The sequence below is a fragment of the Crinia signifera genome, chromosome 6 (genome assembly GCF_055691185.1).
Source record: "Crinia signifera chromosome 6, ASM5569118v1, whole genome shotgun sequence".
Lineage (NCBI taxonomy): Eukaryota > Metazoa > Chordata > Amphibia > Anura > Myobatrachidae > Crinia > Crinia signifera.
The window spans coordinates 275,510,779-275,526,071 of record NC_139222.1 but is presented as its reverse complement, the minus strand read 5'-3'; the positions used below and the strand labels follow the sequence as shown (position 1 = coordinate 275,526,071).

The following is a 15,293-nucleotide window of genomic DNA, read 5'->3' as shown; positions in this document are numbered from 1 at the left end:
TTGCCCACCTTTCCGGGGTGCCGGGAGGGGGACCCGATTTTCGGGATCCTCCCGGCCATTCCGGGAGGGTTGGCAACCCTGGTTTATGAAATGTGGTTGTCTGCCTCAAGGCCCCCATACACTACAGTGATTTGGGCCAAGAAACCGGCCCAAATTAGATGTGTATGACATGCCATTGGGTCCAATGCGCGGTCTCATGCGCATTGGACTTCAGTCGGAGGTCGGACCTGCATGCAGGTCCGACCTCTGACTCGGACCCCCTCCGGCGCTGAGGAATGGGTCACATGCACTACATCACATGTGAAAGTACCGCATGCAATGTAGCATGCGATCCTGCTGCCCGGGAAGGACCCAGACGGCTAGCAAGGGATCAGATGGCCATACATTTCTGAGATAGTACTGTATGGCCTGCTTTAGATCACTGAGACACATGTTCTGCAGATGAGGTTTGCAAGCAAAACATGTTTAATACACAGTTGTGTTTTTTTAAATTTCAGTCCTATTTGGAACATACATCAGATATTTATCTTTAGCCATAAATGATCCATCAGCATACAGTATTCTCCTATTGCAGCAATGTCACACCATCAAAGCTTTCCTCTGACATGCGAGTGTATATGTAGAGTTACACACACCAGTATAATAACCATTTCTACTCATTAATGCACAGCTCCCTCCATTATCATTCAGCTGGAACCTGTGTAAGAAAAACAAAAACAAAAAAAATCACATTAGAATGTTCTGGAGGTTCTAAGGATAAATAATATTACAACGGTATAACAGAGGGAGAATAGAACCTGTGGCAAGCACAGTGAGCCACCGAGCCCCCATCGTGGCATGCACAGCATTGCAAGCTCAGCAGGCCAACTAGGGGCTTCACTGAGTTTGCCCCACCTGTCCGATTATCGGCAGTCGGTATGACAATGTCGGTATACTGACCATCAGCATCCCCACTGTCGGAGCGCCAAACCACACCCATGTTAATGCACACGGCCTGGATTACAGGTTATTGCTAGAACAAAAGCTGCCTCTAACATCAAATTCACTTACAGGCTGGTGTTATGGTGCCGGCCGTTCATCCATCTCCACCTATCTCCAGCCTGGTATAGTCCAATCCAAATCATGTCCCCAGTCTGTCTTGTGAGATTGTTTGTTATAAATGCCTAGAACACAGTAATATAACAAGGTGATTACAATTCTATTTAAATATAATATATTATTTAAGATGGTTTTATTGTGCCTCAAAGTAGAGCACAGACTACTCACCTGCTGTTCCTGGTCCTCTATCAGTAGTAGGTGGGCTCCCATCACCTCACACTGTTCCTGGCTCTGGTTCCATGTCCTCGGTGTAGCATCTGAATAGTGATAACAGTTGTCCCCATACAGCAGCCAGTTACTAGGACACAGAGCGCACCCTGTAAGACACAATTGTCTTTGTAATGTTGTCTTATTATTATTCTACAGCTTTACCAGGTTACATTTTGTCTTTGGTTTGCATTGTAAATAAGGCATCAGAGTCCATTCACTCCCTAACATCAAGCTGCTAATCCCTCCCCCAGCCATCCAGGTCCCTCATACTTGAGGCAGAATAGGAACGGATCCAAGCGGGCTCATCATTCTCTGCCCCCCCATCCAGCTGGACTCTGTCAAATATACGGTACCGTATGGACACAATTTTCAGTCACTTTAGGAATTTTTAAATTCCCCCCATTTTTTCATTTTGCATTATATTTATTATTATTTTTATTTTTATATGTGCACAATATATGTAAAACCTTTGATTTTAACCTGAGCTGCTATATTTGTTTATATCTACATTAAACCATGTTCAACTTTTAGGTTACTGGCATTTCTTTAATACCTTTCATTCAAAAATTAGCGCAGTCTATTGTATTTCTTTTTTGTATCTTCTTGTAGGGGAGTGACAACCCCCTTTTTTTGTACTGCAGCTTCTTTTTTGCTAACCAGGTCTAGTAATTGCGCCCCTACCTGATATCTTGTTATCAGCTATCTTTCTATGAGCATGGCTACATCTGTAGGTTGTGCTTATTGGCTCACCACGGCTGTTTCCCATTGGTTGCCAATTCAGTCTTGCAAGCTGCCAGGAACCGGCCAGGCTGGGTAACCCTCATTTTATGCAGCCTGCCAAACCAAGCTGTTGGTCACAATGGTGATCTGAGGCAACATCCATTTGTGCAGCACTTTGATTGCAAATGGAAAGAATGAGGTTTCTATTTCATATATTGTAGGAAGCATCGATTTCATATAAGCACCTGTTGCATTCGCCTTTTTATGGACAGAATTACAAATCCCCTTGTGTGAGCCTCTGCAATTCCTCCGATATCTGAATCAGGCCCACATTGCACAATTATTTATCAGTTGGTCTCCGTGAGATATCCATAGATGATACAGCAGCACTTACCTTGCAGTGTCCCATTGGAGCTCACACAGAGCTGCTTTATCTCTGTTTTACAGGTCACATCATTTGTATTGTTATACTGATACACTGAAAGAGACAGAAGAGCGATTTAGTATCTGTTATTTAGGTTGGAAAAAAATGTTATTGATGCAGAGCCCTCCAGAGGGGGGAAGCGGGTACTTTTTACTTGGGCCTGGGTCTGCTGGAGGGGCCCAGGGCCGGCTCCCCCTTCCCACATTGCAGGGAGCCGGGCAGCGGGGAGAGAGATACCATCCACTAGGGCATGAACTGAGAATAGAATAGTGTGATGAGCGTAATGAGGCACCGTGACCAAAGCATGGCAAACGCAGCATGCCATGTGAGGGGATGCGGGGCACCGATATAGTGTCCATGTCGACTGTGACGACATTCGGGACAAACAAAGTAAAAAACCCATGTTGTTGTCGACCTAATGCACGTGTCGACCTTATGACCCTGTTGACATTAGCCAAGTTGGTCTTTTGTTTGTGTTGACCTAAGGCCTGTGAACCTTTATTTGGTGACCTGTCCTCTTTTGTTCAATTACTTGGTTTCCCACCCCCGGTCGGTGGCCTGCCCACCCGCTAAGGTTTTTTTTATTTTATATGGGGCATGGCTATGCCCCCTCCCACAGGCCACCCCCATTTTACGGGACTCAGCAGGGCTGTCAGCACCCCCAGTATTACCAAACTACTTGAACCATCATCTTTAACACACTTTTCATGAAGTGGGCAGTCACGCCTTTATCTGATAAATACAATTTTATTTGGGGTATATTTACTAAAGGTCGATTTTCCTAGATTTACATATGTAGCTGGCCTCATTCATTGCTGGCGCCCATCAGATCCTCTCCTCTGGTGAGCGCCGGCGATAGGGACACGCGTGCGTCTCACACGCATGTGTGTCCCAGTATCATGGTGGCTGGGCAGAATCTCCCTGCCCGTATCCGCTTCATATACCTTTTAAAAACTGAGGTCAAGATGGGAGTGTATCCAGTAATACAGCGATTGTTACAACAGGAAATCCTAGTTCAGACGTCTAGCATGGCCAACAATCCCATTTTTCCTTTGAAAAAGAGTGGGGGGAGGGGCTACGGACTAGTGCAGGATCTTAGAGGGGTAAACAAAGTAGTTGAGAGCCAATTCCCAGTAGTGCCAAACCCAGCTCTCATCCTGATGCAAATTCCGCCTCACTGTACACATTTCACTGTCATTGACCTCTGCTCTGCTTTCTTTTCTGTTCCTTTACACCCTGACAGCCAATACCTTTTTGCTTTTATGTACCGAGGAGTACAGTACCCTTGGACCCGCATCCCCCAGATATACAAAGACAGCCCTAGCATCTTCTCCCAGGCCTTGCATGATTGCTTACAGTCCTTTCAGCCCATGAGTGGCTTGATACTGATACAATATGTTGATGATTTATTGTTATGTTCTGACTCACTACTGTCATCAGTAGCTGACACTAGACAACTGCTGATGTATCTCTCAAAGACAGGACGTAAAGTATTGAAGGACAAACTGCAGCTACTGTATGCCAGACCAGGGTAAAGTATCTGGGACACTGTCTTACCCAAGGGTTGAGAGATCTCACTGATGCCAGAACCCAAGCAATTCAAAATATGTTGCTGCCACAGAATCAGCAGAAAATCTGTACCTTTTTAGGCATGTGTGGATACTGTTACAACTGGATCCCAGGTTTCTCAATTCCTGCATTACCACTGCAAGGAATGGTCTCCTCTACTAAGCTAGACCGAGTCTCACATTCTGAGGAATCTGAGCTGACTTTTGAGGAGCTAAAGGCAAACCTAACAAGGGCTCCAGCCAGTGGCGTAACTAGAAATTTTGCTCCCCCCTGCCAAAATAAATTCTGCCCCCCCCCCCCCTATTTTGTGGTAAAACAAGCAGGACTGGCTCTTGACAATTCAGTTCCCAGTGCGACCTGTAAAAATATCCCCTCACAAACTTAAAAAAAACACACAAAGAATTTATGAAGAACATAAAGAACCTATAGCGTGGCAATGCTTAGTAGAAGATATGCCGCACACTGTAATACCCCTTACACAAGATGCCAAACACCATAATGCCCTTTACACAACATGCCACACACCGTAATGGCCCAGTACTCCTGCTTATACATAGGGGGCCTACAGTAGTGTCCATTACACAATGCCCTTTATACAATGCCCCCAGTAGTGCCTCTCACTGTTCTGAGTAGGCCCCATACTCCCATAGGTCATAAATGCGACATTCATGAACACAGTATCTCAGCACTGCCTTATTGCTTGCTAGGACCCAAATAATATGCAAAAAAAGCCCAAGAAAGGGGGGATTGGGATTAGGTACTAGTGATTTAGGGTTAGGCTGTGGGTGGAGATTTTAGGACATGCAAGGCAGGGGTTATGGTCAGGCTTAGGGGTTCGGGAGGCTCGGTTTAGACACCGCCCAGTATATTAAGATTTACACGCGGCACAACAAACCATGAGGTAAAGTTCTATTGAAGATAGAATGATGCCCATAGCAACCAATCAGATTCTAGCTTTTTTCTTGTAGAATGTGCTAAATAAATAAGTAGTAGAACCTGCTTGGTTGCTATGGGCATCATCCATAGCACATACAAAAAAACAAAGTATGATTCCCGCACCAGTCTTTTATATTCGTGAGACTGTCCTATCTCCTCTAATATGAGTATTTTCTGGGGAAATTCCCCTATATTTTTTTCAAAAAGGAGGTGCCACCTACTACTTAAGTAAAGACACACATTTTTACAAGAAAAGTAAGTATATTGTAGGTGCACTGAAAGTCACAATGTTTGTTTTTAAGATTTAACTTTTATTTTGTTCATTAAAAGGTGAAATATTTAAAATATGAAAAAGATAAAGAAAGAAATATAGTTTAAAATATCAATGACCACTGCTCCCCAAACAAAATTATTGTAGGGTTCTCTTATCCCTGTATGCTTCCTATATGCTTTGTATTAGCACTTTTCTCCCTGTTCAGTTTAAGGAAGAGATATTTTGTGCTTAAATGTTGCGAATTTCTATATTGCAATAGATCTTTATGTATCAGATCTTGTCTTTTCTGATTCTTTCAGATTAATGTGTGTGTTCAGAGTTTAATTTCGTTATATTTAATTAATACAACAAACTGACATCTCATATTTTCTGCAGACAGATTTTGTCAAATATTTTGCAGAGAGAAGTGCAGTTTTTTATTGTATATATCTCTCATGCAGCTGTACTATAGTTTATCAATCATAATAGATTATACCTTGCGGGCTGACAGGGGCTGTGGGTTGGCTGTCAGAAATTGTATTGATGTTGTTATGATATTATTATTACTGACAGTATTTTACATATCCGCAAATAATGCCCACTGTATTATATATTACAGTACTTGGGGTTTACATTTTAGTATTACTGATTGCACAGAGGTAATGGATAATTCATAACCTCTTTATTCCATGCTCATGTATTGGATAGGCTCTGATTGTATTATGATTAGCTGTCGCTGTATATATCTCCAAGGCCAAACATTGTCTATTTATTATACAGATTTTAGTTTTAAGGTGTACAGACACTGAGCTATATCTGGTATTAGTGCTATTCAGTAAGCGATTATGTAACCCAGCTCATAAATATAATACCTAGTGCTTAGGTTGTCTTTTCACGGATTGTACAAGTGTAATATACAATAAATAACCACTTTATTCCATACTTCTGTATTGAACATATACAGTTATTATTGTGACTAGCAGTTGTTATATATTCTCCAAATTTCAGCACTGTTTATTAATATTGATTTTCAAGTGCTCAGTCACTGAGCTATATCTGGTATATATGCTATATAAATAATAGGGGTTGGGATCATTTGGTCTATTGCATTATGGTAGAAAGTCATTAGGTCGAATCCATTAGGTCGACATGCTAAAAGGTCGACATGACTCTAGGTCGACATGGGAAAAGGTCGACATGATTCTAGGTCGAAAGGTCATTAGTTCGACAGGTCATTAGTTCGACAAGGTCATTAGTTCGACATTGTCTATGTCGACATTCACAAGGTCGACATGGGGTTTTTCACTGTTTTTTTTTACCTGAATGTCAACACATTCGACATGGACACAGTTTAAAGTGCACTGCATCCCCTCGCATCGCTCGCTGCGCTCGCGATGCGTCGGGCACGGTGCCTCGCTACGCTCGGCACACTATTTTATTCTCCCACCACGCCCTAGTGGATGGTAGGGCGTGAAATACCGCCTGTCGGCACATGTTGGCTCAAAAAACAGTGAAAAACTCCATGTCGACCTTGTGAATGTCGACATAGACAATGTCGAACTAATGACCTTGTCGAACTAATGACCTGTCGAACTAATGACCTTTCGAACTAGAATCATGTCGACCTTTTCCCATGTCGACCTAGAGTCATGTCGACCTTTTAGCATGTCGACCTAATGGATTCGACCTAATGACTGTCGACCATAATGCAGTAGACCAAATGACCGCATCCCAAATAATAGTCATATAACCCAGCTCATGAGATGGAGATGGATGGTTATTATTACGTTTGATATGCTGCGGTAATGCAAAAATACTGCCGCTGTCAGTTATTTCATAAATGTTATTATTGCCCACTGCGTTTAGTATTGCCGTATTGCGGGCTTATTTAACAGTTCTCCAGCGGCTATGAGTCGGCTGTAACAAGCCAGAGAATATGCTCATACCGCCGCTGTCTATTATGAATGTCCGGGCAGCTCCGTGTCTCACGGGCTGCACGGAGGCTGTGAGCCAGCTTCTGTCAGCCGGACACGCACCCACGCCGCTTCTGTCACTGTATCTCGGCTACTAGTACAGACTGCTTAACTCCGTAACACATCACATACATTTCATTTCATTTCTACAACATTAGGTGCATTTTTAAAGAAGCATAGGATAGGGAGCTGAGGTCATTGCTAGCCAACGACCCTTTCACCAAGCTTCCTCAGGGCATCCTTAGCACGCCCATCTTAGTAAATGTGTGCCCAGGTTGCGTGGGTACATCTGTAGGTGCTGGATTGCATGAATACTTTGGATAAAATCATTCTTTTGGGACTATATATAAATAAATATATCTGATATATATATAGATATAGAGATGATATATATCAGAAATCGTCAGACTCCATAACAGATCCATTCATACATATACACTTACCCCCCCCAACACACATGTTCCACACATGCTTTCCACACGCTCACATACAATCACATAAACAAATAAAATAAAGGGGAAAAAACAGCCCCCATGTACTGTACAAACAAACACACACACACAACAAATAAATACACAAATTATTGCCACACTGACACTCCACATCTACAGTATATTTGCCCCTACTAAAGCAATTACCTGTATTCTAAAAGTGAAGAGCCTTGCAGGACTCGGAGGCTGGGCTGATGCTGGCTGGGAGGAGACTCAGACGAGCTCAGTCAGTGCTGCAGAAGGGAGGTCAGGGGACAGGAAGGGAAGACTTTGTATATGAGCTCTGCTCATTGGTGGCAGGTCCCGGGGGAGGGGCTGGCTCCATAATCACAGACACAGCAGCTGTGTAACTCAGGAAGCTGCTTGTGACACACTGACACTGCCAACTGCTCCAGCCCTGAACCTCTACATCTGAGGACATGCTGGGGCTGCGGGGCAGGTGTCAGACGTGCAGAGCAGCCAGGAGAGCACTCATCATTCCTCCTGGCTGCCCCCTGCCCAGCCCGCTCTGTCTGCCAGCATATAGCAGTCAGCCACTAAAGGAAAGCCACAGGGAGCCCGGAATAGATAGCAGCGCGGCGTGCAAGGTGGGTGGGCAGCGGGCAGGGTGGAAGGGGGAGCGCTCTCTGGCTGTGTGAGGACGCTCAGTGACCCTGTCACTGCGTCCTCACACAGCCAGAGGCGTATCCTTATTGGCTGCTGCTGCTCTCTTGCTGCTGGCTCTGGAGCGTGAATCTGCTCTCCGGGGCACCTGCTCCCCCCCCCACCATTGCGGGGGCTGCAGAGCATTAGCTACGCCACTGGCTCCAGCACTGGGAATGCCAGACTATGGGAAACCATTTAAATTGTACTGTACATAGTCAGCTGGATGTGCGGCAGGAGTTCTTACTCAAAAAAACATGGTGATGCCAACAGACAAATAGTGTACTACAGTGGCCAACTGGACACAGTGGCACGCTAACTCCCCACTTGTTTACATAGTGTAGCTGCAATAGCGCAACTAGTAAACAAGAGTGAGGTATTAGGACACAATTTAACTGTTTATGCTCCCCATGCTGTATTGGCTCTCCTAACTTTTGCCCAGACTCGATATGTGTCATCAGCTTGGTTCACCAAGTGGGAACTGGCCACTGATGGCCCCAGTCAATATCACCATAAAGAGATGCAACACATTAAACCCAGCCACATTCCTTCCTCATGTGCCCACCAAGGCATTGAGTATCAATGCAAACACATTCTAACATTATGGTGGAGGCTTTCACAAATTACAATCTGGGGCCTCTGGCACAGCATAAGATGACATTTTACAGCAATTCTGGAAATAAAAAAAACAAAAAACAAGGTTTTCCCGGGCAACGCCGGGTGGGTCAGCTAGTAAAGAATAAAGGCGACAACCAGAAGCTGACACATCACACCTGTGACATCACTTACCAACCGCTTCAATGATGCGAATGAAGATGATATTGGCTCCAATTAGAAGGGTAATAATCACCCCCTTCCAGGAGGGCAGCCAGGGTTTTATCAGGAGAGCTTTATCTGCAAGAGATATAAATAAAAGGAGAGCGCTGTTACAGTGAAGCCTTTGCTCCAAACGGACGGCTCAAGCACGTGCACTGCGTACCGTGCGCATGTGGAATCATTTCATAATCGATCAAGCTGTGAATTCGCAGCCCAGTAAAGGGGGAGTGAAACACGCCCAATATGTGACCTCCTTTTTATTATGCCACCCTGTACCACCTGTTCTCTCAGTACCTTTGGGTTATGTTTTGTTTGTTTCGTAACGACTTCCTATTTTAAAAAATAAATAAATAAAAAAATACCCTCAAATGTTACATTCCCCACCCGACCTCTCCGCTCTGCACAAGATCTGCGCCTCTCAGCCACACTCATTACTTGCTCCTTTCACAATTGCAGGACTTTTGTCAGGCAGCACCCACCCTATGGAATGTCCTTCCAAGCACACTAAGACTCTCCACTAGCCTCCAAACTTTTCAGCGTTCCCTGAAAACTCACCTCATCAGGCAGCCTATCATATTCAGGACCCCCACACAACCTCCAGTAGCATTCAGATCTAATTGCATCCCATCAGGACTGTCCTGTAATCTGCTGGGACTGCCATGCTATGGAATTCTATCCTTATGTATCCCTCCTATTATCCCTATAGACCATGGGTCCTCAAACTGCAGCCCTCCAGATGTGGTGAAACTACAGTTCCCAGCATGCCTTGCCACAGTTTTAACACTACCTTATAGGAAAACTGTGCCAAGGCATGCTGGGATTTGTAGTTTCACCACATCTGGAGGGCCGCAGTTTGAGGACCCATGCTATAGACTGTAAGCTTGCGAGCAGGGCCCTCCTACCTCCATGTCGGTTTGTATCTACCCAGTTTGTTGAATCACTGTTGTTTCCAATTGTAAAGCGCAACGGAATTTGCTGAGCTATATAAGAAACTGTAAAAAAAAAACAATAAATAACCTCGCCAGTCCCTCTTTTCCAGTTATACGGTGTGTCACATGGCACAGTTACCATGGCAATAATTTGTAAATCCTTTCCTCAGTACCAACACACTAATTATCTTTTGAAAGAAAAATGTTGATTTGGAAAAGGACGATGCATCAAAGGGTTGACTTTTTTGTATCAGTGTCGACACCTGCACACGTGGATCCCAAAATCGTGTACCGTGTAGCCACGCAAGGCTCACGTCACTCGTCATGCTTCAGACCACAGTTACCATTCCCAATGGCATCCAAGTGGAAGGAAAAGCATAAAAAGTCTAAATAAATCAGGAGAAAATTATAAAAATGCATGACAGCTATTGTCATGTCGACCTTTTGCTTGTGTCGGCCATTGTCAATAATGACTGTTGACCTAGACATTGGGCCTAATTCAGACCTGATTACATGACTGTGAATTAGCAGGCCGGGCGATTATTGTTAGACTGCGCATCTGTACCGTCTGTAGTGCGCATGCGCGAGGCCATCCTCCTGCTTCATTTTTAATCACTGGCCATTCACAAGTAGATTGAGAGGAAGCCGGCCGTTTACTGGGAGTGTCAGGGAAAGCACAGGCGCACCCAGGCGTTTTCAGGGAAGTCATGTGACGTCAGCCCCGGTCCCGATTCGCCTGATTCTATCACAGCCGCGTGTAAGTCCTGGGCTATGCACACAGGAAGATCATTAGATCGTCAGCGGCTTGTGCATGGATTTGCAGCTACTGTATACGCCGGCCTGCAATATTTTCTCAAGCTGTGCTAAGCAATTCGCAGGTTTGTATGGGTGGGATATCACTCTGGGAGGGTGGTGTAAACCTGATCGTAGGACTCTGCAAATTAGCCTCCCAGCAATCAGGTCTGAACATAGGCGAATCTAGAATTATGGTAATGGGTGGTCCCAGATCTAGACACAATAGAAGGGTGAACTTTGCGCGGCGTAGCCGCGCGGCAAAAAGGGGGCGTGGTCTCCTGGGGAAGGAGGCGTGGCATCACAAAAGGGGGTGTGGTATTACACTTTAGACCATACACAGTAATACCCATTACACATAAAGCCACACGCCGTAATGCCAATTACACATAAGGCCACACACCATAATGCCCATTACACATTGTGCCACACATCATGATGCCCATTACATACCATATAACAAACCGTAATGCCCATTACATATTTGCCACATAAGTGCTGCTTACCTACGTGCTCATTGCTAGGGGGTTCTTGCTTGATGGCACCATAGTACCCATTACACATGATGCCGCACACCATAGTACCCATTACACATGATGCCGCACACCATAGTACCCATTACACATGATGCTGCACACCATAGTACCCATTACACATGATGCCGTGCACCATAGTACCCGGGAATATGGTCCCAGGATCATGCAGGGACATTCCCAGGCTGACCCCTTATACACCAGCCTGCATTTTCTGGTGTGAGGGGGAGAGACAACCACTCCCCTCTCCCTACCCCCCTTTAACCAACCAGCTATATCTTCGGAACCAACTGACCCATTTACATGAGACCAGTATCATATTGAAGAACTTTTGAGTTGGCTTCAAATGATTTTGGTCCCGTGAAATCTGCCCTCAAAAAACATAAACAGTCATGAAATTACATTTAAGAAATGAAATGAATATCCCTGGAACCAATTAACCCATAAGGATCCAGCCTGGTATCAGATTGAAGGCCCAGCGATTTGGGTTAGACTGAGATCAACCTCGAGCTTCAGTGATGCCGAAGGGGGAACTGGTAGCCGTTGAACTGGGTGGGGGTCGGAATTAGCGGGTCCCATGTTATCCTATAGGGAAAACGTTCCAGGTTTGCTTGGCAGTATCTTCGGTTCCCAGGGGGCTAGAGACACGGGACTGGGCTCGTTGGAAAGCCCCATCCATCAGCTACAAAATGGGCTAATGGGTGGTCCTGTGCACCCCCGGACCACCCCCTAGATTCGCCTATGGGTCTGAATTAGACCCATTTTCTGTGAGCCATTCAAATACCAATGCATCTAGTGTAAACTTAGGGCCTTATTCTGGTTCACTCTTAGAGGCAAATTCCTTCTCAAATGGACAAAACCATGTGCACAGCAGGTGGGGCAGATGTAACTTGTGCAGAGAGAATTAGATTTGGGTGGGGTTTTTCTTCAAAGTGAGATCTATATTGCAGTGTAAAATCATGCAGTCAGTATTTTCCCTGCACAGAAACAAAATAACTCACCCAAATCTAACTCTCTCTGCACATGTTACATCTGCCCCCCTGCTGTGCACATGGTTTTGTCCATTTGAGAAGGAATTTACCTCTAAGAGTGAACCAGAATAAGGGCCTATGTCCTTGCCTTATATTATAATCTTTCAGACGGTTTTCAGGAAAAGGGAAACCCCCGCTCAGAGACCAAGGACCTTATTCAGGTCGCAACGGGGTCCGATGTTGTGTCACACACAGGACAGCGTGCGGGGGGGGGAGGGGGAGAGGGGTGTGGGGTGGCGGGTGGCTCCATTAACATATGGGAACGCCCAGTGTTTTCATGCTAATGTAGCCATGACGCGGGTGCGGGGGACGGGCAGATCACCGGATCTCGGCTGCCCACCCACTTCCTTCAGAACGTGCACGCATATGTAACGGTGCCTCAGAGCAACCTTACATATGCGTGCACGTTCCACATCATTCGATGGTCAGCGACCATCAATAGATGCGGGCGTTCCCCCCTGGCCTGTGAATGGATGTTACTGTGTAACATCCATCCGCATGCCCTGCGAGCGAGTCGCACCTGCGAATGAGTGGCGGCAGCCAACCATTCGCAAGGCGGGTTTTGGTTGACTCGCAAGGATGCAAATTCGCATCTAAATGAATCATCCAGAATAAGCCCCCAAGGATGTTCCATGATTTTCATATCTGTGATTAGTAGATGTAAACTACAAACCTTATTACAATTTGCCGGATTTTCGTTGAGCTCTTCTCTGGGCAAATAACTACATTGCATTCTGCTATATAGGGCCTTATTCTGATGGACTTGCAAGGCTGCAAAATTCGCAGCCTTGTGAGGCCATCATACGCCGTCCACCGCCCACAGCGCCGCCCCCCTCTTATGCAGTACCCCCCGCATGGCTGTGAATGGATGATTTACATAATTACGGTGGTAGTCACGGCCTCATTAGCCTAAGAACTCCCAGCATTCTCATGGGAATGTCCATGGAACGCTGGGAGTTCCCATATGCTTGGCATATAGGGTGCGTGCATGGAGGACCGAATCAATCTGAATAAGGTCCAGAATGTAAAAGGGTACGTATACAACATGAGTCTTACCTGGCCTCTCCATGTTATTAGCTGGCAGGGTAATGTCCAAGTTCCTCTGGTACAGTAACTATATAGAGCACATTGCCTGGTGTATGAGGGTTATATGACAGCACAGCCTGCGCTCTCTTCCTGTGTGGTTTACTCAGACTACAGGAACATTGCACGTGCTCACAAACATTCAGAGAACCGGCCCAGTGGTCAGAGGTGATAGATGTATCAGTGTATTAGCTGCAGGAAACCAAACTCTGATGTGTAATCTGTAATAGGGTTTGGTGGGCATAATGGCCCTTATTCTAGTTCACTCTGACAAAATCCTTCTTAGATGGATAAAAACATGTGCACTGCAGGTGGGACAGATGTTACTTAGATGAGAATTAGATTAGATTAGGCGGTACATATTTTGTATTATTAGACAAACTGTACACTGTGAATACTGTTTTTCTCTTTCTGAAACCCCTGTTGTCCGCTAGGCACTAAATACATTGTTTGGAGACTCTATCTCCTTATTTCTTGAGTTATACTTGAGTCTTGGCTTTTATTCACATTTAGCGACAAAGGTGTAATACGGACATTATCCTTTAAAGGTGTACTCAAATTGGGAACTAAGTACTGCGAAAGGATACTGTTTTATAAGTATTGGTATAGCGTGTATCATACATGGACAAGGTTCGCTATGCTGTGTTACCCTTTGTTCGCACGTAGCTAGGGATAAAGGGTTAGTGGTTTACGGACAAAGTACGTAAACGTCGCACTTCACTTGTTATCCATCTGGTCATATTTATATTGTGTAACACTGTAGGGGAATTTAGATGCCTTTTCCTGGGGTAGAAGGCAGCCACCAGCAGCTGAGTAATCACACCAGTCCAGTCTTTGTGGTACAACTGGCCGCAACCAGTTTTATTTCAGCAGAAAACAAACTATACACAGGATGCTCCTAACTGTCACTAAAGAAAACTACAAAGTTTCCCAGTCAACACTGGGGACTCACTTGTAAAAGGCAGGTTTGCTTCTCACACAGAGACTCTGCAATCTCCCAGGCAATCCCCTCACACTCTCACTCTGGCAGCCTTTTTACAGCTTGCTTGCTGATTAGCCCTCTGTGAGGCAAAACACCTGTTTCTAAAAGGTGTAGGACAAAAACCTGGGACAAATATACCTGCCCTGAAACACTACTCCAGTGTTCTTGTCACATATCCCCCTCCCCTGTTTCGACCTAGGGGCCGGAACACTTGTAGCCCCCAAACAGAAGGTGCGGGACAATGCATCTGCATTGGCCAACTGTGAACCTGGTGTATGTTCGACCTTAAACTTGAAATCCTGTAATGCTAGAAACCATCTGGTTACCCGAGCATTCTGACCTCTGTTTACATGCATCCATTTTAAAGGGGCGTGATCTGTCACTAGCCTGAACTGTCTTCCCAAGAGGTAATACCTCAAGGTATCTAATGCCCATTTAATGGCCAAAGCCTCCTTTTCCACAATGGCATACCTTTTTTCATGCTCATTGAGTTTCCTACTCAAATAGATGATAGGATGTTCATCGCCATCTCTGGTTTGGGACAACACAGCCCCTATCCCTACCTCTGAGGCATCTGTCTGTACAACAAATTCTTTTGAAAAATCTGGCGTTATCAGTACAGGTTGTCAACACAAAGCCACTTTTAACGCTTGGAACGCTTTTTCTGCATCAGGGTTCCATTTCACCATATTTGACTGCTTCCCCTTGGTAAGGTCTGACAACGGCACTGCTGTGGCTGCAAAATTAGGAATTAATTGTCTGTAATACCCAGTTATTCCCAAAAAAGCCCTTACTTGTTTTTTATTCACTG

At 45.1% G+C, this 15,293-nt stretch overlaps 1 protein-coding gene across 1 annotated transcript; it reads right to left on the bottom strand.

Annotated features, from left to right (window-relative positions):
• Positions 1-486: 486 nt before the first annotated feature.
• LOC146009369 (killer cell lectin-like receptor subfamily F member 2) lies at positions 487-13,514 on the bottom strand. The gene is made up of 6 exons (XM_083149673.1): positions 13,474-13,514; positions 9,106-9,210; positions 2,423-2,506; positions 1,267-1,415; positions 1,051-1,163; positions 487-697 (listed from the first exon to the last, which is right to left on the bottom strand). The coding sequence occupies exons 1-6, from the start codon at positions 13,484-13,486 to the stop codon at positions 580-582; spliced, it is 582 nt and encodes a 193-aa protein (XP_083005799.1). The 5' UTR covers positions 13,487-13,514; the 3' UTR covers positions 487-579.
• Positions 13,515-15,293: the final 1,779 nt, after the last annotated feature.